Here is a 24,124-nt window from a genome sequence, read left to right as displayed (position 1 = left end):
AAAAAGTTATTTTGACTTGGACAAGTTCTTTAAATCTTGTGAATCTCAGATGGAAAAGTCAGTGTATTATACAAACTAAATTACCGGTACATCAGGTGTCAGGATTTAATAGACTGTCGTTTTTAATTTCTCTGTGCAATAGAGGGAGCAAGGGACACAAGGTGTCCTCGCTTTTGAAGGCCAGCACAAGGCTTTCATCACTGGAGAGGAACTGTATCAGATGAATTAGAAAAGCCCAACAGCCATTTTGTTCCATTCTTGATCAGGGAACATAAAAGAAAATGGATTAAATGGTGCACATAGCTGATGTCCCCTCTCAAGGAAGATGACATATTTTGGGCAGTTCAGGTAGAACTACCTTTCCCTGAAAAAGACATGAGACGTTCCTCAGTGATCCTGCTAGCTTTGCCTATGCTTTGCCTTTTCTCTTTGAGAAGGAAAAATGTGATGAGACACAGGTAAAATGTGAGGTGACAGCCCATTCAGGGTAGGGGTGGGAGGTTGTCAGACTGGCCGATCAATAGTTCCTCATACCTGCCATAGAGTATGGGTGCTCAATCTTTTTTTGGGGTCAAGGTTCTTATATCATTTTTTATTAAGGCTGCATGTGTACGTAACAAGGTGAAAAGTGGGTGTCAGCTAAAGGGGAAGTGCATATGTCCAGAGTAAAGCACATAATTTTCTTTAACCTCATTCACTTCTTTTCATAAATTGATTTTTCTCATTCCACCCTCCTCCATTATCCAATCCTAAAATCTCTGTTTAATTTAAATTTATATATTAAAAATTAACAGTGAATGAAGAAGTTAGCCTTGAGTTGAACTTCAGTCAGTTATGCTTGAGGTGAATCATTGAGCAGCTAATAGAACTATCAAACAGTTATTTTTTCTACGTCTGAAAAGAGTGGGGATGAGTGTTCCCAGGGCAGGATCTCAGCCGACCCATAAAATCAACAGACAGAGGGCTATACCACCCTTCTCCATTCCCATACCAAGTTGCTGTCTCTACCACTTTGCTTCCATTACTTGGAGAACACTACATGAACAGTGCTTCCATTGCTACCTGGAATTTTCCTGTTTCCCTATAAATTTGGCCAGCTTTTATACCTAAGACATATACATGCATATATTTCTTGACTCCTGTTTTTCCCCTCAGAAATGAATGTTTGTGTTATTTAAAAAGAAACCAACTGGATGAATTTAATCATTTTTGTATTTATTTGCCCAGAGCTGAAATGATACCTCCTTGTCCTCCTCTTGACCATCTTTAACTTCCCCTTGCAGAATGGTTCAGATCAATCACGTCGGCGACTGGCTGTGTACTGCCTCAAGGATGCCTATCTGCCCCTGCGGCTTTTGGAGAAGCTCATGTGTGTCATCAATTACATGGAGATGGCAAGAGTCACTGGGGTACCTCTTGGCTATCTCCTAGCCCGGGGGCAACAAATCAAAGTGGTGTCCCAACTTCTGCGGCAGGTAAGGAAAAATTGATCTTTTGCCAACAAGGCCAGAAGATCATGAGTAGACAGGCGGGGGGAGGGGGGGAGATCAGAAGCTCAAATCTTGAGAAGATACTTACTATGCAATGTGTGCAAAGAAATACAGAGTGTAGCTGTCCACTGCCTCAAAGATGCTTATCTGCCACTGTGATTTTTGAGAAAGCCCGATGTGTATCGCTAATTACATGGAGATGACGAGAGTCCCTGGGTTACCTCCCAGCTAATCCCACATTTATCCAGTAGCAAGTTGATATCTATTTAGTTCTGTATACATAGAACTGTTGTAAAATAGTATTTCCTCCTAAGAAGGACCTTATAAAATTGAATTCACAACTGAAGAATTAAAAGCGCAAGTGCAATATCGATATATGGTCCAATTTTTATTACTTTACTACTATTATTAATTACTATTTTATCTCACCCTTACTCCAGAGAACTCATGGTAGCATATATTCTCCCACTATCTCACCTCTAATCCGAACAACTGTTCTTTAAAAAGGGATGGGCTAATGGATAATTCAGTAGTAACTGATTGAAGACCCGAACCTGGATTCTCTTGTCATCATAGGAACCACCATGTTGGTTTTCTTATCAGTCATATTTATGTCTTGCGACAGTCATGAACAGACTCTCAATGGCTTTAGATAAAACTACAGAATGTCTCTTCTTTCCAGTTCCTTTTCAGTTGTCCTTCATTGCTTTCTGGGTTTAGAATCCATGTGGTTTGTTCAGTTTCAGTTTATGATGATATTTGAATCCAGCCGTTTTACTCAAGCTATTACCATTTAGACTTAGAATATCCCATGAGCCAAGCCAACCATAGGTGATCAACAAAGCATAATTAAAACCTCATGGTTTAATTTGTAAATCTGGCAATTGTAACTTTTGTAAGTTTGGATTGTAAAAAAAAACTTTCAGTGTTATACTGCATTTTATTTCTTCACTGCTATCTCTAACCACACAAGGAATATTTCTCTGAATATATATAAACTGACAATATGAAAAAAACTAGAAAAAAATACATAAATCGTGATTCATCAGTAATAATTAAATGTGTATCATATTATAAGGTGTGAAGAAATGGGACAGTTTTTAGTTAAAAGTTTACTACTCCCCAACCCATTCTTATTGAATGGGTTTAGGGAATTGAACTTATTTTTTGCCAGGTATATTGAAAATATAATGGATAAAAAAGAAGCATGGTCAGTAGACTTAGGAGAGGATTTAATGGAAGAAGTCCCACCTAATAGCAGAATGATAAGAGTTGCCCCAGAGCTGATATTTTTCTCTGTTCAAAGGCTATGAAGCAGAATCTGGTGATGCCAGTGGTGAAGACAGAAGGTGGGGAGGACTATGCAGGTGCAACTGTCATTGAACCTCTGAAAGGGTAAGTTTTGTAAGTCCAGAAATTGGGGAAATGAGAATTTTCTTACATTAATGGATGTGAGGGTGGGAAGGAATGTATATGTGCGTGTATTGTGTACTCTTGTTGAGAGGTGTTGCAGAAATGCATAAGCAAACCTCGTGTTGTCCTAAAGGATGGCTCTTTTTGCTTGGTTTGGTTCAATGAAATGCATGAACATGGTGCTTTGAAAATATGTGTCAGTTAGATTCAGGCCATGTTAAAGTAAGCCATAACAACAACATATATGAATCTAATTATTGAGCTTTTCTTCCATATGTAAATCTTGGCTTCAGAAATAAGGAGTGGAAGTGGAAAAGTGGACCATGGTGAGGAACAATGAGCTGGGTCCCAGGCTATTTCAGCTTTGGGCAATGGAGAAGCAGGCTCTAATTTGAGAAGGAGATCCCATGAAATTGACTTGAATGCCAGACTCTTCCCTTGATGAAAGGTGGAAGAAGGATGAAACGATTTTCTGGAGGGATAGCACAGAACAGCATTTTGTCTTACTCAGTCCTATTCAGCTTGCCAGATTCATTGGGACTGCAGTTAAAGACATATTTGCTGAGATTTCTGGGACTTGTAGTTGTAAGATCTTTGGAGAATGCCATTGGAGAAGAGGAGGGTGGTAGTGGAGGAGGAGATGAGAGAGAGATTAGATTACATAAGATTAGATAGACAGACAGATAGATAATTCTCTCCCTTTCTCTTTATATGTGAGGGGAGGTATACACATTTAAATAAAAATATTTCCCTTTTAGCTATTATGATGTGCCAATTTCAACCTTGGACTTCTCCTCATTGTACCCTTCAATCATGATGGCTCACAATCTGTGCTATACTACTCTTTTACAACAGGGGGCAGTTGAGCGCTATGGGTGAGTGAAGAAGGATTGTTATCTTGATAACCTCTTAGTCAGTTACCCGGAGAATTGAATAGGAGGAAATCATAAATGATAAAATCTACTAGTCCACATTTTCTGGAGTTGGAGGGACAAGAATGGCTTCTTGATACTTCATGTTGCTTGGCACAATTATTTCCCCAAAAACTGATTGGTTGTAAGCCTCATTATTTGCAAGTTTGATTTATCAAAATCCAAATACCCCAGATCATCTCCAATAACATTTTTATTGTAGATGAATTTAAGGGATTTGAAGCAGGAAACCTGACTAGGGAGGGGAGATGGCTGTGGTATATTATTGAAGCAAGATGTAATTTAAACTAAGATGGTAACGTTTAAACTAGCAGTCTGGACTTCTAGATTATTTATGATCTGACCGATTGTTTCCTGTTTTACTAGGCTTTCCCCAGAGCAGTTCATTCGCACCCCTACGGGGGACCATTTTGTGAAGTCATCTGTTCGTAAAGGTCTTCTGCCTGAGATTTTGGAAAACTTGCTGGCTGCTCGTAAGAGGTGAAAAGGAAGGAATGTGGGCATATAGGTCATAACATGTAGAATATAGGAACAGAAATTGACTACTTGAACAGAATAGAACACATTAATAGTTCTGGTTCAGTCTTGCTATCTCCAATTAAGAAAATGTCAGGAAGCAGGGCAGTAAGTGAGTAGGGGACATTATCTAAAGCACTGGATAGCTGTTCTGATCAGAATGGACATTTATTGGCTTAGATTACAGTATGAACCCAGTCATTGGCAGGAGCCTGAATCCATAGATATTTTTGAACACAGACTGAGCTGGTAAGGGAAGCTAGTAAAGAAGAACTGGTGGTTTTACCTCATTCTGTTCCCTCTTTGGTTAAGGGCCAAGCTAGAATTGAAGCAGGAGACTGACCCATTTAAGCGACAGGTGCTGGATGGACGGCAGTTGGCTCTCAAGGTCAGCGCCAATTCTGTTTATGGATTCACTGGGGCCCAAGTAGGCAAACTACCTTGCCTTGAAATATCACAGGTAAGCCTGACCTCTCTCAAAGTTAGGGGAGTTCCACAGGATCTGTTTCTGAATGCTGGAAGCCATTGTTATGTGTCTCCTGTTGGGGCAGTTGTGCATCTACACAGGACACATCCATGTTTCAATAAAGCATTTGCTATTAGTTGTCACTAAAACTGATTCCTGTCTTTGCCCTCTTGTTCCTTCACTTGCTAATAGCTTGTGCTGAGATATTAAAAACTATTTTTACATTTTAAACTGAACCAATGTTTTATTCAGTTGATCAACTGAAGCTTTAAAGCAAGCAGAAGGAAGTAGAAAAATAATAATAATTTCATGTGAGGGGTTAAAGAATTGCCATCGAATGTTTTTTTTAAAAAAATACTATACAGATCCTTGTCTAGGACAAGGTAATCTAAGATAGCCATTTCTAATTTGGACATTTTTGAATATAACTTCTACAAATCTCAACCAACAGAACCAGAAATAAGGGATGATGGTAGCTATAGTTGTGCAATATTTGGAAAGAGTGATGTTGAAGATGATTTGTATGGTGACAATTAACTATGACAACTAAACAAAAACTCTGGCAGATAGATGTGCTTTCTCTGAAAAGATAGGCAAGGGGAAGCCCATGATCTATCTGGGATAGCCCAAGGTGTCGGGTTATCTATGCCCGAAAACAAAATGTTCAGCTTTTGCATCTTGATTATTCTAGCTACAATTCTACAAGTTTGGTTAGATAGCCAGCAGATATTGCTTGGAAACTAAGCAGGCTTTCTAAGTGGGTGGGGAACTTAATATCAAGAGATCGAATTTCAGGGGTCACTATTTTCTAGAAACATTGTAAGAGAATTAAAGATTGGTTTTAATTGTCTGATTTATTGGCTTTTGAGTACTATTGAACATGGTCTCTATAAGATATATGCACTTTTTAAATTGTAGCAGTTTTTTTAAAAAACACGACTGTTAGGGAGGAGCATATTTAGAAAATGATTCAGAGGAAGTGCTTTATACTAAATGCAAGCACAGCACCTCTCTGCTGTTCGTCTAATGGAAGCCTGGTTTTGCCTGACTTCCAATGAGTCTAGAAGCAGAAAAGATGCCACTGCTTTGAAGAATCTACTAATTAATTCAATTCTTGAAGCATTGGCATTTTCCCCCCAGTCCTACTGATTGCTCAGTTTTTACTCAGGACTTCTCTTAAAGTCCTTCTGCAAGCACTGAAATGCCTCTGAACAAGATAATATTAACAGCCCAGTTGCTACTCACCAACTAGATTTCCTATTAGAGGAAGTGATAAGAACCAATTTACTGGGTCAGAGTCAAAAACTGCCTCCCCGTTGCAAAAATATCTTCCTCCTTCTGATTTAATTAAAAGGAAAAATGAAAGCATATTTTGTAAACCAGATGCTGTAGTTGTGATAAGCTGAAATGCCTTCTAGTTGTTAGTTAGAAATAATCCTTGATTCTTTTTCTATTTACACAAATTCTGTACAGTAAATACTCTTGCCTGGGTATGTATTGCTAAAAAGTTCTCCTGGACTTTTGGATTTCTTTGGGAAGCTTACCTGGTACTGTGTACTACAGATGCATACAGTTTGTATCAAAAATGGTGTTTATAAAAATATATAATCTGAGAGAGAAAGTAGAATTTTTTTTTTCAAAACACCAATTATTTCTTCTAGCAAATTAAGGAAGCCTGAAGTTCTTAATGTTTAGCAAAGATGCTAACATCAGATACAGTTTTTGATAGAGACAGTAACAGAGACTGATGAAAACTATTGATTGAATGTGGGACATTGAAATTTAAAGTTACTGCGACTAAACCTTTTTGTTTGTCTTCTCAAAGAAAAAAATAATGCTTGCTAACTATTCCTTCTCAGAGTGTGACTGGATTTGGGCGTCAGATGATTGAGAAAACAAAGCAACTGGTAGAATCCAAGTACACTATTGCCAATGGATATAAGGCTGATGCAAAGGTGAGCAGAAGTCTGAAATACTTGCTTGCACAGAAATGAATTTGAAATATTTGAAATTAAGCAAAAGTCATATGAAATTCAAGTCTACTTCTGACTCAAGAGCTAAGGTTGCCTATGCTTGCCTTAGAGGAGAAAGCATTTGCTATATTCCAATATTGGTTAGCATAAAACCTGTCTTGTCATCTTTTGGGATCTTGTTCTCAACACAATCTTTACACATTTCTTTGGCAACTTGTAATGGTATGTGGGAATGACTTTGAGTGACAGGAAGAAGAGCCACAGACTAGACAACCGTTATGCAAAAGGTATCTTAGCCCACAAAGACAATGGGGGTGTGGGAAGCATTTCAGAAGGGACCCTTCCTAGTTTACTGGCAAGTAAAAGTAAAGGCTGGGAGAAATGTTTTCTGAATTACATGATTCTGTCACTGTAAAATAAAGTGACAGAAATAAAGATAATTTCGGTATTCATGACTTATGCTTCTTACCTGGTCTACTTCAAAGGGCTGACCCAATGTGATCATATTTCCAATGAGTTCAAGGATTGGGGTTAAGCATTGGAGGGAATTGCATCTTCTCACTATAGGAAACGAGGGAGAGGCAGAATTGACAAAAAGAAGAGTGGTGGTATATTATTTTGACAAAGGAATCTAGTAGCTCTTTGGTGTGACTGAAGTCTTCCGAGATAAAGAAGGACAAAAGTTCTTGAAGTTTTCATTCTTTCCTTGAAGGTTATATACGGGGACACAGATTCAGTGATGTGTCGTCTGGGTGTGGAATCAGTTGCTGAATCCATGGAAATAGGCAGGGAAGCAGCAGCCTGGGTCTCCAGCCATTTCATTCCACCCATCAAATTGGAGTTTGAGAAGGTACGTTGATGATATTGAAGTAGGTTTGAATAAATACTTGACATAAGATTGTCAGGCTGTTTTCCAGTGTGGTCCTTTCAGGTGTGTACAAGCTGCACTTCTGAAATTACGTTTCTTACACCTCTGAAGAACATCTGTTCAGGGAAATTTTGTTATTGAATCCATTTTCAGGCAACTTCATACGTCTGTGTAATTGGCCATTCCCCTCATCCAGAACATTTTTTTTTCAATTTTGTAATCCAGCCTAAAGTCCTGGAATTTCCTGATAGACTCTCATTTGATCCTGCTTAGCTTTTTGAGATCTGCCAAAGTTGGTTAGGGGACTGCAACCCAGCATGGCATTTTTTTGTAAGAGGCAGATAGTGAAGATAGAACATAGTGATACTGAAAAGATGTAGAACGACAATAAATGTTAAGAAGCTTGAATAAAAATTACCAATATTAAGTTGTTCAGTGAATATTCAAATGTCAAACTAGAAACTATCTTAATTTTGAGAACACAGTTAATTTGTACATTTTTGTTTCATGCCTGGAAAAAAAACATTTTTAAGAATATGCGAGTGGCCTTCAAACTACTAGAATTCCTTAAACACACAACTGAAGATTTTCAGCTGTGTGTTTTCAGCTAAAGATTTTCAGTTGAACATTTTCAGCTAAAAATCTTAGCTCTACTTCAAAGTCTTCCATTGAGAAGAACAGAACAATAGAGAGTTTTGCTATATTGAATTTTATTGAATTGAAGTGAATACGCTACTTGGCCAGATGACATTAGACACACAAGGAATTTGTTTCTGATATAGAAGCACCCAATGTACATGCAGAGCAATAGGGAGAATAATAATAATTACTAATAAAAGGGGGAAGTAAAGAAGATAACAAGAAGGATAAATAATAATATTATAGCCACACTATATACATAGACAGATAGAACTGTGAGAATTAGATTTTCAGCATAAATGGCACAAATCCAGTTGCCTTGGCTATGATGCCCTATAGCACTGTCCCGAGGGAAGGAATTGAAGCAGTTCAGGATGTGAGGGATCTGCAGATATCTTCTCAGCCCTCCTTTTGACCTGTGCAACATACAGGAGATACTTCTATGGAAGGTAGACTCATTGCAATTATTCTTTCTGTAGTCTTGACCATCCATTGGTGTCTGTACCTGTCCTGTTTGCATACAGATATTTCTCAAAGTGGGATCTTTGTACCCTTTGCCCAGCCTTATTGCATTTCCTAAATTTTCCTTCTTGTCACTTCATATTCCCTTTCACTCGGAATACTACCAAACATCTTCCCAAGCCTACTTAACAAGCTAATTCCTCTACGGTTTCTGCATTCATTCTTGATACCGTTTCATTGATTTCCATTCTTCCAGCCTTTAGGCAAGGTGCCATCTTCATGAATATGTTAAAGATTTTGTCCATTCCATAAACAAAGTGTATTTCTTCTCAAACCAGACAGTTATTTCTTCAGTTCCTGAAATACTATTCAAATTGGATAAATCTTCTGCAATGGAATCTGGTTTTGGGAATTATACAAAGCCATGATGTTTTCTCTACCAGGTATATTTTCCATATCTCCTGATCAATAAGAAGCGCTATGCTGGCCTGTACTTTTCCTCCAATTCTGATATGCATGACAAGATGGACTGCAAGGGCATTGAGACTGTGCGTCGAGACAATTGCCCCCTGGTGGCAAACCTTATCAACACCTGTCTACAGAAGCTGCTCATAGATAGGTCTGTAAATTTTAGCAGGAATTGTTGTGTCTGATGAGCACCTGAGTAGCAGGAATGTGTTTGTAGAGGGACAGTATGAGCAAATATTTGTAACTTCTAAACTATATTTTTAATTGCAATGTTTTTGACTTCTACATAGTATATCTTTGGGGTGGGCAGTGTGGGAATTTTAGTCTCTGTCCTCCATTCCCCTTCCTTTTTTGTCCTCACAGCAGCTCCCTGTGGTAGGATGGGCTGAGAGAGAATAACTGACCCAAATCATACAATGAATTTTGCAGTGAGTGGAACAATTTGAAGCGGGGTTTCCCCAGTTCATTGTAACATTCTGAGCAGTCGACTACATTAGCTCCTAAAATGACACATTGCCCCTTTGGTATGAGACTTTTTATCCCCACTCCCACTCCAGCCTTTCTCTAGTTTCTGAAACTCAGAATTGGTGTCCTACTCAAGAGGACATTCCTAATTGTTACATGCACTGTATTTTTCAGGGACCCTTCTGGGGCTGTCACCCATGCCAAGGAAGTGATCTCGGACCTGTTGTGCAACAGAGTTGACATTTCACAGTTGGTGATCACCAAGGAATTAACACGCACTGCAGATGAATATGCAGGGCGCCAGGCTCATGTGGAATTGGCCGAGAGGTGAGCTGAAAGCGAGAGAGAATGCTTTAATTCACTTTTTCTTGTTTAAGAATATAGCAAGAGTCCTCTAAATTGAACATACTTTGTATCCAGATTTGGAGGAGCTCAACTAAATATGTTAAACAACCTTCTATTGATCCAGTCCACTAGTCCTCTTCTAGTCTAATCTACTTAGCCTAATCTAGAAACAAATTTCCAAGGACTTATTCCTAGCCGTGCAATATGCCAAGGATTGAACCTGGAACCTTTTGCATGTACAAAGCACATGCTCTCTCAACTATGTCTGGCCCCTCTCTTGGGATTTGATAAGGAAACTGTCATGCAGCGTTGAAGGTTTGGAGCTGCCTCATCTCTCTCTCCCCACAGTCTTGCTACCCTAAGTGATACCCACCCTGCCTGTCCTCAGGGCAGCGGAAAAAGGTGTGTGGGCGTGGGGTGGCCAGCCAGGCATGACTGAGGGGAAAGGCAGAAATAGTCGTGGTGAGTGCAGCTGCAAGTGGAACTTCTGCGACACCCACCTCTTGGCTCTGGGCTTCCTGTCTTGGCTGAAGCCATGTCATCCGCCACCCAGAGACACCTGGGAGGTAACAGGGGCCTTTTGGCTGCTCCACTGCCTCTCGATAAACAAAAGTTTAGAAGGTGAAAGTGCCCTGTTGCAGCCACATTTGTGGAGGAGACCTAACACTAATTATACTTTCTGCTGTATATTTTCCGTGCCATTCTCCATCCCTTCAGCCCTTTTTGATTCCTTCTCAGATCTGTCTCTGCTCAAGGAAAATACTCCACTTGGATCATATGTCAAAACTTTCCATCTCCCATGTCTTGAAATTTCTAATTCTCCAGAGCTGCTTATTCTGCTTCCCACTTTCTCAGTCCATCCTGACTCTGCTCAGGCTTGATTTGCAGTCTTCTTAACCTTCTTCTGAGATTACTCAGTTCCAGTTTGCCTGCAGCCCTCCTATCACCTTTTCCTTTAGGATGCGTCGGCGAGATCCTGGCAGTGCTCCCAACTTGGGAGATCGAGTTCCTTATGTTATTATCAGCGCAGCCAAGGGTGTTGCAGCGTACATGAAATCTGAAGTAAGTATGGAAGAAGGATGATGATGATAGCAATGAGGAGTTATACATGGAAGACAAGGCTAATAAGGTTTCTTGTTGTGATGATCAATATCTTGTACAACCAAGGAGTAAACATTTCTTCCCTACTATTATCAGAATGCATGTGCACCTGGACCAGTAGGCTGTTAAGTGGCTTTCAGCCTTCAGTAAAGGGATAAAGTAGCTTTGTCCTTAGGTGCCCTGGCAATCTAGTTCTCCTGTCTTGGACCCTAGCAATGCTTATTGCTTATGCCTTTCTTTCTTATTTTAGGATCCCATCTATGTGTTGGAGAACAACTTGCCTATTGATACCCAGTACTATCTTGAGCAACAACTAGCTAAGCCTCTCTTGCGTATCTTTGAGCCTATCTTGGGAGAGGGCAAAGCTCAGAATGTTTTACTGAGTGAGTGTGATCTTTGACTTTCAACAAAAAATCAAAATAGAACCTTGATTTTGATTTAGAATAACAGGCTTGGTAGGGATCTTCGCTCTGAACTTTTAGTAACAATTAAGACTTTTAAGCTCAGACTGTCTGCTTTTCAATTGAGCCATAGGAAGGCAGCTGGGATACTGAATGAGAAGGAGCAAAGATATACTAAATGGTCTTTGGGAGCACCTGCCTGCTATTGATTAGCTTTGGAAGCTAATTGGGGGCTTCAGACTGAGAAGCCTGAAAATCAAAAGAATCTCGGATTGCTGCCAAGAAAACTCCATAGGCATGTCATTGGGAATCAGACTTGATTTGAAGGAAACTATGAGATTTACTGATTGGGCAGGTGAAATTTGGATTCATGTATTTATTTGTACCCACCTTCATTATTTTTATAAACAACTCAAGGCGGTGAACATACTTAATACTCCTTCATCCTGTTTTGCCCAACAATGATAACCTGGTGAAGTGAGGTGAGCTGAGGGAGTTGGGCCCAATGTCAGGCAGCTTTCGTGTCTAAGGGAGGATTAGAACTCATGTCTCCTGCTTTCTAGTCTGCTCTCTTAATCAATAGACCAAACTGGCTCTCTAGCTTTTTTCACAACAGCAAGAATATTTTTTGTACTGGGGCTTTATTTTTCTAAGCTGCCCAGAGTCACTGAGAGTGAGTTGGATGGCCATATACATTTTCGTGATAAATAAATAAAAACATGACTGACTGGGCAGGTGAAATCATAGTATTTTCCCTAATATGCATAAAGATCTGGGCTGTGGGGTGTATGATCCTTCATATTTTTCCCTTGCAGAGGGAGAACATACTCGCTGCAAAACAGTATTGACAGCCAAAGTTGGAGGACTCATGGCTTTTGCAACTAAACGAAGCACCTGCATCGGTTGCCGGGCTGTGCTCAACCACCACGGTGAGATCCTGCCTCTACCCACATGTCTTCTCAGAGTCCATTAATTTTTTTCCCTTCCCCCATCTCTCACGTCTAACCAACAGTGCATGTTGCAAGTTCCTATTGCCGGAACTTGCCAAAGAGTACAGAAGCTGCGCCTCTGTTACCAGCAGGAAAACTCTTGCAATAGATCAACACACTTCACAGTTTGTGACCTCTGCTGTTGCCCCAGTACTTTCTCTCTCTTCGGTCTCCTTGAAATTTATAGGAGGGAGAAAAGTGTATATTGTAGGAAAAGAGATGAACGTTCAGATGTTGGCATTTGCCTTGGATGAATATGAAATTAATAGGCAGCAAAGCCTATTACCAGGATTCCTGGCTTCTTTGGGAGGAGATTGATTTCTGGAATATGGTTTAGTACAGACATGTGCAACTTCCGTTGGTTGAAGGGCTGCAGCAAGCTTTGCACGTCATGTGTTAAAGGATGCAGTCCAAAAATGGAAGAACTCTCAGGACTTATTTTGGGAACACATTTCTGAATGAAACTGGTGTTTTACATTTATGCAAGACTTAGTATATCTATGCTACACCCTTAAACACACTACAAAATCCAAAAGCAATGCAAAGAAATGAATTTTTTTAAACCTACCTGTTTGTGATAGGATGGTTCTGGGGGCTATGAAACGATTTCTGGCGACCTGTACATTTTGCATTCAGTAGAGAGAAAACTTGGGAACAAGTTAATTGAATTATCTGGGAAAGTTTAAAGAAGATTTCTTGAACACTTCAAAAGGGAATATCACAAAAGTTTTCAGTAGTGTTTTCTTTTTGTGGTCCCGTTATCTTGCAAACTAGACCGCAGTTAATCAAAAGGCAGGTGCATAACAACAACAAACTGAAAGAATGAATAACTTGAGATTAGTGAAGCAAGTGGCTTAAACGACTCTTCGGCCAAGGCCCAAATTACACCGAAATATTCTGAGATAATAGGACTTTCTATAAATTCTTTTCCAGAGGCAGAGATCATTTAGGTGCCAGATACAAGTAAAATTCATCCAACCCTTTGTTGCAAATAAAATATAGCTTTTTGTTTCTCTGTGCCTTCCTGGCTGCCCCTTTCCTTCAGAATGGATTTGAGAATGTTACTCCATGTGGCAGAATCGGGTGAGTGGATATGCTTTTTTAAATATTTTCCTCTTCAACAGGTGCTGTGTGCAAGTTCTGCCTGGCTCATCAATCTGAACTTTACCAGAAGGAGGTAAATGATCAGGCAGCTTTAGCTGGTTATAATCCACTACTAAGGACTGATAGGCTGTTTCCCTGAAAAAGGAGAAATGTCAGATGAAAAAAAAAATGTTGAGTTTGCAAATCACAAATACTTGATTTGAGGTGGTGGGAGGAATTAGTTTAAGTGGTTAAGATTAACCACTTGGAAACTGGTGGCAGTTTGAAAGTAGAATATTCTGGTAAGAGCATAAAGACTAAAAATCTGAACTCAGAAATCAGAAAATCCCTAATATAAGCAGTCCTGTCCTTGGTTGGGGTGAACCTGTAGAGCCAAATGTAACCTCTGGCTCCTTTTTTTAATCAAGTGCTACTTTTTAACTTAAACCTCTCTATCTTGACTACCACAACCTAAACTGGGAAAAAAAGTCAAAATGTAGATGCCAATTTACAGGGATAAGAACAGTGTTCCCTATGGCCCATTGTGACCAGAAAATTACTGTAAATATTGTATTTTTTGGACTATAAGATGCTCCGGATATCAGAATCATATTAGTTTTAGAGGAGGAAAACGAAAAAAAATCTGCCTCTGCCTCCCAGCAATTTGCCTCCTTGCAGCGAACAGCCTAGTCAGCTTCAGCACAGCCTGATTTAGCATGAGCAGCTATTGGGCAGTTGGATTGGCCTCCCGGAATACCGCCCATGGGGCGCAAAGTGGCCGAAAATGGGGCATGTGGAGGCAGCAATAGGTGGTGGTGGCAATGGGCTGTGGCAATCCCCGCAGCCCGGAACAGCTGATCGTCAGTATTCTGGGAGGCCGATCCAACCAATCAGCTGCTCCAATCAGCTGCTCGTGCTAAATCAAGCTGTGCTGAAGCTGACCTTGCTGTTTGCTGCAAGGAGGCAAATTGCTGGGTGGCAGAGGCCGAAGGGTGGGGGCCGGCAGGTGGCTGGGGCTTTGGCAACATTTGCTCTATAAGACACACACACATTTCCACCCACTTTTGGACGGGTGTGTGTGTGAAGTGTGTCTTATAGTCTGAAAAATACAGTTTTTAAAAAAGATTGTTGTTCCCTTTGGCATATTCTTCCCCATATCTGGGCTCCCCCCCCCTTTTCTTTTTTTTTTTTAAATTCACAACATGCTATGACCTATTTTTTCAAGTGTGTTTGGTGAATAGGCCATCACGGCCTGATTTGTACATGATGGAAAATACAGGCCAACCTTATGGCTTAGTGGGAGCATGAACTGGACTTTTTTCTGGGCTCCCCATCAGGGCTGTGGGGTGCTTAAATCTGGCCCATGGAGCCAGCCTGAAAATAGCAAAGTACCGGCCCCGTTTTCGGCCTGGATGGCATCCTGCACCACTCTGCAGACCAAAACAGGATACGGGAGAGCCGTGCACAGCCTCCTTGCGCCCCGTTTTGGCCGGCAGGGCACTGCAGGAGGCATTTGTCCTATCTCTTCCCCCCCTTTCCTTCTTGGCTGGCCCATGAAGAATTACAATGCTGATCCGGCCCTTGAAGAAATCCAGTTTGACACCCCTGCTGTAAACTACTAACTGTTCAATGGAGATATCCCAGGGAAGTAAGTCACCTAGATTTTCACATCCAGCTCAAAGATTTCTGGGCTCCCCATTGCAACATGGATGTAGTAATGTACATACATACTTTGAGGATCCCAACAGCATATCTTTCTTTCTCCCCATAGGTGACCCATCTAAGCTGTTTGGAAGAAAAGTTCTCTCGTTTATGGACACAATGTCAGCGTTGCCAAGGGAGCTTACATGAAGATGTACTGTGTACCAGGTGAGGACTGATCACCCACCGCACCCTCTTATGGCAGCACAGGCTCTTGTATGTTCCCACGGGACATTGGGATAAAATATGGCTTTATGCCACCCCCCCCAAGTGTTTACAACTGCTTATCAAGCTGGTTAGGGATCAGCAAACAGATGGCTCCCACGCAGAGGTAGGGGGCGGGGGTATACCTGAAGCCATTTATTGCCTTTATAAATATAGCACCTGCCAGCTGGCAAAGGGATTGGGAGGGAAAAGATAGAGCCTCATGTTGTGGTAGTCAGCATGTGTTAGCTGGGTTGTCTGGATTTAGAGAAGAGTGCAAGAGAGGTACATTTAACATGGGACATCGGGACAAGCAAAGGCTGGCTGCTAGAATTTTAAGAATTTAGGGGATAGAGTCTTGATGGGATAGATGGGCTTCTGACTGCAATATGGAGTAATCATTTAAATTTTCCTTTACATTAAAACCAACACATTATTTTGTGTAGATAGATAAGAAGCACTATACTCTCCACTCCCCACCCCCCGAAGTGGCATTAATTTTCTCATTGGGCTAGATTTAAATTGTGCATGATATCCTAAATGGAGTTAATTAAATCATTACTGTGTTCATGGTAGCCAGTAACATTCCAACAAATAAACCATATGATTTAACATAATGGCCTTGGTCGCAAAGCATCTAGTGTCAGATTTTCCCACAATGTGCTATACCATAAATTATCCTGTCTGAATCTACTCTATAGTAAACTCAGTCCCCGCTGTTCTTTATTTTATTTTGCAGTTATAATTTGTAAGAAGCATTTCTATGGAGGGTTATTTTAAAACCAGAATCTTCTAGCTTCTGTCTGAAATGATGGTATAGACTAGTGCTTCTTAAAGTATGGTCTGGGGATACCCAAAGACCTCCTTTTGGGGTCTGCAAAATCAAGATTATTTGCAGATCTTGAGGATGTTTGAAGAAATTTAACAATGCTACTCTTATTATTTTTTATTTGTTAAAAATATATAGTTTTTTAAAATGAAAAATATGTGTGTCAATATCTAATGGTATTAATACTGTTATTTTTATATGATTCAATAAACTATAAATACATCTATTTTAATTTGGTAAATATGGTAAATATCAATAAATATAACTCATATAAACAAAAGTTCTTTAGAGATCCTATATATATATTACAAAAATATTGCTTTGGCAGCTACGTGTCTCATTGTTTCAACTCGTCAGTTACCTTTAATTGGTTGAAACAGTACATTGCATAGCAATGATTTCTGAACTAAGGTACCTCAAAAGGGCTAACTTATAGAGTGCACCAAAATCCAGGACCCATGACTCCCATGTGATTGAAATTTGGCAAATTTGTGGTCATTTAACTGCCACCACACTGCTACCTGCATATTCAATAGATGGATCCCACCCAAATTTTCTGGAGACCCAAGTAGACTGGTCCCCCCAATTGACTGCTAGGACAGTCAGCCCTGGTCAAGCTAGCAGGAAGTCAGATGTCTCTGCTGTTCCCACGGGGTATTGGGGGGGGGGCGTTGCCCTTGGTCATTCTATTTTAGTAAGGAAAGTCTTTGAAATAACTCAATGGATAACAGGTTGTCTAGTAATTTTTGAAAATGGAAAAGGGTCCTGAGAGCAAAACCTTTAAGAAATACTGGTACAAACTATTCTGTTTAATTCTCATTGCAGCTAAAGCCTTCTCCCCATCCCAGCCATCTGGGAGCCCTTCATAGGTGTTGAGACTTAATCCCAGAATTCCCAGCCAAGCTTTTGGCTGTGCTGAATAAGAATCCTGGATGTTCTTGGTAAAAGGAGAAGGTTGATTTATCAAGATAGAGACAAGCCAAAACATAAAGGTTCTATTCTTTTCCTGCAGGGGAATTATCTTTTGTTCCTTGCCTCCCCCCCCCCCCCAATCCCCTAAATTTCTGGATATCACTGACAAAAAATTGGCCATTCTCATAAAAAAAATGCCAGCTCTTCATTGTTCTAATTTTTGGATTTTTTCCCTTCTTTCCTTCAGTCGTGACTGCCCCATCTTTTACATGCGGAAAAAGGTTCAGAAGGATCTTGATGATCAAGAATTGCTGATTTCCCGCTTTGGCCCCCCTACTTGGTGATTGCTCATTCTCATCTGACGGGAATCATATATATCTGTTTACATCTAGAATTAAGGCGCAGCCACATTTAAGAAACTGTCAGGGGAAAATTACTGGCATTGGCACTATTCTGCATTATAAACCCCATTATCAGAATTTGGGAGGACACAAACTGCATATTGCAGAAGAAATATAGCTTGGCTCCAAAAAGCTCCTTGTAGAGTTGTATGTTTGTAATAAATTTCTACTAATAAAAATTAGCTCTTTTTCCTGCACGTTATTGGAAGTCACATAGATTTGAATTTTGTGGAAGAATTATTACATAGTTCCAGATGGCTATATGGGTCATTAGACTCAGGAATCCTGTATTTAAGATAGTTTACTGGGCAGCTAAAGCAAACAGTTCAAACATTTAATTGTCAGTTTCATAAACCCAATAATATTCTTTTGAACACTTAATACTGCCTTATTATTTGGGCTTTTTCTTTTGTGCTCCAGAAAATTGACACCAGTCTTCATTCAGCACCATGAAGTTGTGTAAAAAAGTGTCTGATCATATTTATGAGTGCATGTGCATTATCGTACAGAACAGGAATACACCATACATATTTTATAAGAAAATCTGCATTACCTTTAGAATAGAGTATACCCAGGTTATACTGGTACAGTTAAAAACAACTGAGCAAACTGGGCATTAAAGTTAATGCAGAAGAAAAATTTTTTGTTGAGCACCAATCACGAGAGCTCACTGTAATTTTGAAGAAAAAAGGAAATACAGCACAAGTTAAAGAACAGCTCCTATGCTTTTCTAGCATGCTACTCCAAATGAATAAACCATTTTATGGCTTAATATGATGGCCTATTCACACAACCTATTAAATCAATCATTGGGATCTGCCAACCTATTGAAATCAAATTACCCAATTCCGTTTGTCATCCATTTAATGCAAAATGAGTCTGTAGTAGAATAATGGTTAGCAGATAAAAATTTCTTTTTAATTTTTTTCAGTTTGATATTGTTGAATCATTTAGTTACCTGACTCAAATTTTGAAATATAATTTTCTTTCAGATGAATTTCTGTTTCTGGGATAAGGTGTAATTAGAAAAACGTTTTTTTAAACAATCTGAATTGATTTTCTAGATTACATTTTTAGTCAATATAGATGCTATATTCTGTGATGCCTGATTATCCCTTTAACTCCATTTGTTGACTTTGTCATGCTCTGTAATCCCAGTAACTCATTATCTACCACCAATTCATGTATTCACAGTACAAGATAAAGAAAATCATAAATTACTTCTGATCACCGATCATTTAATACCTCTTACCCAGCTGGAATCCCTGACCAGATAGGTGTCAACAAACAGATCAAAATAATGCAACTATAATCAGTTAAATAGTTATAAAAGAATGTTAGATGGATATGGGTTCAAATTCCATCTCAGTAATTGTTTTGAGGCAGATCATGGTCTGGTGAGAAATTTTGTGAACCATGTACATTTGAATAAATGAAATAAATACAAAAACTGATACTCAGATTGTTCCTCCAAAATAATATTAAAATATTTTTCAAAAAGCTTAGTAGATATAGCTAAGAAGATAACATTTTCAGGCACAATTGTTTTAAGTATTGCTTGATTGATTGGTTTTATTTAATTACTAAACACACAATGTGATTTTGGGCAACATACCGTACAGCAATGATTAAAATCATTTAACCAATCATAAAATACTAAAACAAGTACAAAAATAAAACAAGATAATGGGGGAATAATAAATCACTTAACAACATACAAGAACATTGAGTATGGATTGGATAACAATGCCAAAGAGAAGGCAATTCAGAATAAGATGTATTTCTAAGGTCCTAAAGATGGACTGAAAATTTGTAGAGGTTTTGGAAGCAAATGGTGCAGATAGTTTTTAGTTATACTTTGTCCCAGTATTTTGCAATTATTATATCTCTCTAGTAGTGATTTCTAACTGGTTTCAGTATTGTGTAGGATTAAAATCAATGCTATGGTCATTCAACAATAGTGTAGCTGGTGTATGCAAATCCATAGGTGTGCTAACTAAATCCGGATTTCTCAACAGTCATATCTGAGCATTCAGGTTTAGGGCTGTTCTTCATGTACAACATGATTTTATAAAGCTGCAACTGTATACCAAACATGGGTTTGTTTAGCAAAACCATTTGTCAATGAGGATCACATCTTACATTAATAACATGAGGTCCATCAATATGTTCTCAGCTTGGCTTATTAGCAGCATTTCATTGAAGGCAGCCATTTTTTCTCTGGGTGCTTCACTGTGGCACCCAGTTGTTGGGTTCATCTACCCAAGACAAAGATAAAACTGGGACAAGCAATTCCATGGTTTTGGAAATTCTGGGAAAGCTCATCAGTGCTATTGTATGTTAGATGGACAAGCCATCAAGTTAAACAACAACAAGGTTTATTTAGACACTGCATGCTATGCAGCCAGCATCTCTATTTTGTTTACTGAAGCTAGAGTTCAAGGTATGTAGTGTAACCTTAATGTATAAATGGGATTGTCCACTGCATTTATGGTTGCTTCCAGTCCTATAATAGTATGTTGAAAAACGCTTCCTTTCGTCTCAGAAAAGGGTTCCCATACAAGAGAATCGGGATGAGATGATCAGGCATCTATCAAACAGCATCTCAATAATGTCTGGATTTCATTTTTGTTTAATTTCATCCAGGCCTTCACTGGCTCAAAACATCAGTGCTGAGACTTTCCAAAATAATCAGAAAAGAGCACCCACTTCCATAAGCCACATTTGTGTAGGGCCATGTCACTAGGTTCCTAGGCAAATATCTAGGGCAGCCACCTTCAGGCAAAGTGTGTGCTTTCTGGCTAAGGTATAGCATCTTCTGATGTTGGCTGGTCTCACTCATGTTGTTGAACATCCCCAAATTTACTGAATTATTTTTCATACTTTATATGAACTTCCTCTGCATTTACACAAGAAGGGCATCTAAGAAGGTGGTAATGTCACATGATTCTTGTGAAATTGGGTAAAACCAGGATCTCACGGCCCAGATGAGGTCTCTTTGCAAGCAGCAACTGATGGAGCCAATGGTCCCAGCATGAGTTACATTCCCGCCCCACAATCTTATTTCAACAGGCTTTTCAAGTCACAATATCCTCAATTTATTATCTTTCCTTTAAAATATAACCTATACTTTTCTATAACATCCCATTGCTTCTTGCCAAATAATAAAACAAATTCCCCTTTATTCCTGGAATTGTTGGGGTTATGATTTAAGAGACAGTAAAATGTGAACCAATGCAATCAGACCATGTAGAAGAAGTTAAAACACACATTAATTATTACAGGAGGAGGAAAGAAATTACTGGCCACCAGTATGGCTCAATCTACTAAATCCAGGGTTTTAAATTGCCGCATGGGGTTTTGCATTGTTAGAAAATGTACAGTAATTACTCTAGATAAGATGCAGTGTTAGCTACACTCTACTGCCATGTGCCTAACTTTCTCCTAAACTGGAAGTTGCAGATGGCAGTTTTAGGTCCTTGGGTGTAAGGAGAGGGAGGAGGGAATGCAAGAGAACAAATGATGGGGGGTGGGTGAGTGGATGGCTCTTTCTTTCCTCTGTTGAGTAAGAGAGCCCTCCCCCAATCCGGATGGCAGAGGCAGGGCAGTCCAGATAGCAGAGAAAGGTGTCTAAAGAGATAAAAAGCCTTTCTGATTCTTTCACAAGTTATGATTGGTTGTCCACGTGAGCTCCCCTCTTGAGGCTGATATGTGGGAAGGCATGAGTCCCTGTAACAATCTTGATGTACTAATCTCTGGATGCAGTGGTCCCTCAGCTCTTGCTGAGAAACTGGGGGTGGCGGGGGGTGGGGAGAGAGATGGAACATCTTAAAGAATAAGATTTTGGTGGTTATGTAAACACCCAGCCAACCACAGCTGATCTTAAAAATGCCAAGGAATATGATTAGCCCCTGGGAAATCAGAAAACGGTAAACTAGGTGGAAAGTTTTGGAAGAAAGCAATGTCTAACCACTTGTTTCAATGAAGACGACATGGCCAAACCTATGGAAGTTACTGGAAATCAAGCTCTTCTCAGTGATCTTCCTTAAGAACTAGAAGCTTGCTAAAGTAAATGATTTCTTGTCTAGTTATTTTCTTATTAAATTTATATGCCTCCCATTTCATTGTTACAGAGTAAGTGGCTTACAGAATTTAAAAAAAGTAAAATATATAATACATGTTGTGATATCAGACTGCTTGCTTTTCAGTGTTAAGCATATGGGAACTCAAACTTTTCCTCTTCCAAAACTGGTATCGTGACACGGGGGAGATATGTCAAGTGTGTTTAATACGCCTCATTTTTCTCCAATGCAGTTTGGTTACATGCAAAGCTTTCGTGTAGGCTTTGTTTATTCAGCAACTTTTTTTTATTAACACCTTATCTGTAAAACAAACATAATTGATGCTAATTTTCAATTTTACTTTTTTGCCAGACAAAGCTAATATTTTTAGCTGCTGAATAATAATAACGTGGTAAAAGGGGAGCAAATAAATTCCAATTAAAATAAAAAAGAAAATGCAGATTGCAAGAAAAACTTAAATGTTGTTGTTTACATAGTTTACCAACTAATACTGATTGGATTTGATAGTTTTGGCTATTGAGTCATTCCCAAGGATCTAAGATAGTTAAAGATATCATTGTAATACTGTATATGAACTGTTCCAAATAATGGCATTTTTTTGTACTTGATAAGATTATTGATAAGATTATTGGGCCCAAGTGCTATTCCAAATCATTTAGTAGCGAACTGTGTACCAATCTCTATGAGCACTACTATGACATTTTCCCACAATTTCTTGATTTTTATTGAAGGTTTTATTACTGCCTTATTTTTTTCTAGGTCTTTCTTAATGTTTTTTTCATTTGCAGCTATTGCAATGTCTATTATCAATACTTGTTTTTTTGTTAACCATAGTCATGGTCTGGCTTATTATGGGCTAAATGGTTATTAATTATATTATTATTATTAGGGTATTCCAGGAGTGTATTTAAAAAAAGTAAAACTTTTTGTTTAATCAAATGGTTATCAATCAGTAAAAAATAAATTTTACTCTAACAGTAATTGTAACATTCCCTTAAGAGATAGCCTAGTATAGAGCAATTGTTGCCTGTAAGAATCTATTCAATTGTTTTAAAATACTTGTTTTTTAAGTGGGGGCAGCTGTGGGAGATAATAAAAATCTCAAGCAGGGAAGATCTAATCAGCTCATGAAAACAGAAGACAAAGGAATTTGTGAAGATAGTACAATAACACAGGGTCATCCCAAAGAAACAGTTTCTGGTCACTGTTGTACTCAATTCTAAACTGAAATTATGAAAGACCAAGCCCTCTCAGGGCCTTTGTGAAATGGAAAAAAAATTGAAATGTACCATGTAATTGCAATAATTATTAATACCAATCTTTGCTTCAAAGGAGCAAGAGTGTTTTCTATAAGCTATCCTTCCCTTTCACTGTATTTGAAAAGATGCAAAAAGGAACTTGATGGATGAAACTATGTGATGTTTGGATCACTGTCAGCCCAGCATTAATTTCTCGCACAAATCTTGCTGCTTCTCTGTCTTTCAGACTAAGTATTTTATAGGGCTGAGTGAATATTGTGCATTGCTTTGATAATCTTAGAACAGAACTTTGGCAACTTTAAGTTGTGTGGATTTCAACTTCCAGAATTCACCAACCAGCTGTAAATATGGCTGGCTGGAGAATTCTGGGAGTTGAAATGTGATGCAGGTGAAGTTGAATTCCTCTAGTCTTGTATTACTTTTGGTAACTGCTAGAAACAGAACATTTTTGACAGGAAAGAGACTTACCTGAAAAATTCCTGCTCTGATCAGAAGTTAGATTTTGTTCCGAAACAACAATACAAGAGCAAGAATCATGGCAGCAGTCCAAGCTTCAACAAAATGGGCCAGCTCTGGGCAGAAATGGACAAAAAGCAGCACCTGTTTCTTCCTTTTTATATTCGAAGTCCTCAGTGCTCAAATCAGCAAAGCTTATATTTTGGATGTGAATATTGTATCTTTGATGAGTTCTGTATATTGGGTAGTAGTTAATCTGCTGAACTAAAATTAGTAGGCTGTTGAGTTGAGTTCTAGCCTCCCTTAAATCCTTAAATCATGACTGAATGATTTGGGGCCAGTCACTCTCTTTCAGCTCAACACACCTCACAAGCTTTTTGTTATGAGCAAATTAGAGGGTGGGAGCATTTACACAGTGCCTTATATAAAATAAAGCTGGGATATAAAACTAAAAATAAATAAATAAATAAATAAATAAATAAATAAATAAATAAATAAATAAATAAATAAATAAATAAATAAATGTTGGAGGGCAATGTGGCAATTATACTTTTCCAATGGTCTAATTCAATCCTTCACCTCCCAAAACTGACAATTCGAGTTCTATGTAACGAAATAAACTATGAATCCACTAATGCTATAATTCTGGTACTAAAAGTTGTTTAATTT

General features: G+C 38.8%; 1 protein-coding gene across 3 annotated transcripts in view; it reads left to right on the top strand.

The window, feature by feature from the left end:
- The window catches only part of POLD1 (DNA polymerase delta 1, catalytic subunit), a 28,746-nt gene extending 10,909 nt beyond the window's left edge, over positions 1-17,837 (top strand). For all 3 annotated transcript variants that reach the window (XM_034415308.3, XM_087891974.1, XM_034415309.3), the window contains 15 exons: positions 1,284-1,475; positions 2,797-2,885; positions 3,662-3,778; positions 4,202-4,315; positions 4,664-4,811; positions 6,677-6,772; positions 7,503-7,640; positions 9,203-9,378; positions 9,867-10,019; positions 10,997-11,099; positions 11,389-11,521; positions 12,355-12,468; positions 13,653-13,705; positions 15,383-15,480; positions 17,505-17,837. In XM_034415308.3, coding sequence (XP_034271199.2) covers positions 1,284-1,475; positions 2,797-2,885; positions 3,662-3,778; positions 4,202-4,315; positions 4,664-4,811; positions 6,677-6,772; positions 7,503-7,640; positions 9,203-9,378; positions 9,867-10,019; positions 10,997-11,099; positions 11,389-11,521; positions 12,355-12,468; positions 13,653-13,705; positions 15,383-15,480; positions 17,505-17,601 — 1,821 coding nt within the window. In that variant the 3' untranslated portion in view covers positions 17,602-17,837. The remainder of the gene's footprint in view (positions 1-1,283; positions 1,476-2,796; positions 2,886-3,661; positions 3,779-4,201; positions 4,316-4,663; positions 4,812-6,676; positions 6,773-7,502; positions 7,641-9,202; positions 9,379-9,866; positions 10,020-10,996; positions 11,100-11,388; positions 11,522-12,354; positions 12,469-13,652; positions 13,706-15,382; positions 15,481-17,504) is intronic.
- The last annotated feature ends 6,287 nt before the right edge of the window (positions 17,838-24,124 follow it).

Source organism: Pantherophis guttatus, chromosome 4 (assembly GCF_059756535.1).
Source record: "Pantherophis guttatus breed Tessera chromosome 4, ASM5975653v1, whole genome shotgun sequence".
In the NCBI taxonomy this organism is placed as follows: domain Eukaryota; kingdom Metazoa; phylum Chordata; class Lepidosauria; order Squamata; family Colubridae; genus Pantherophis; species Pantherophis guttatus.
Note: the sequence above shows the minus strand (reverse complement) of the source record. Positions and strands in the feature narration are given on the sequence as shown.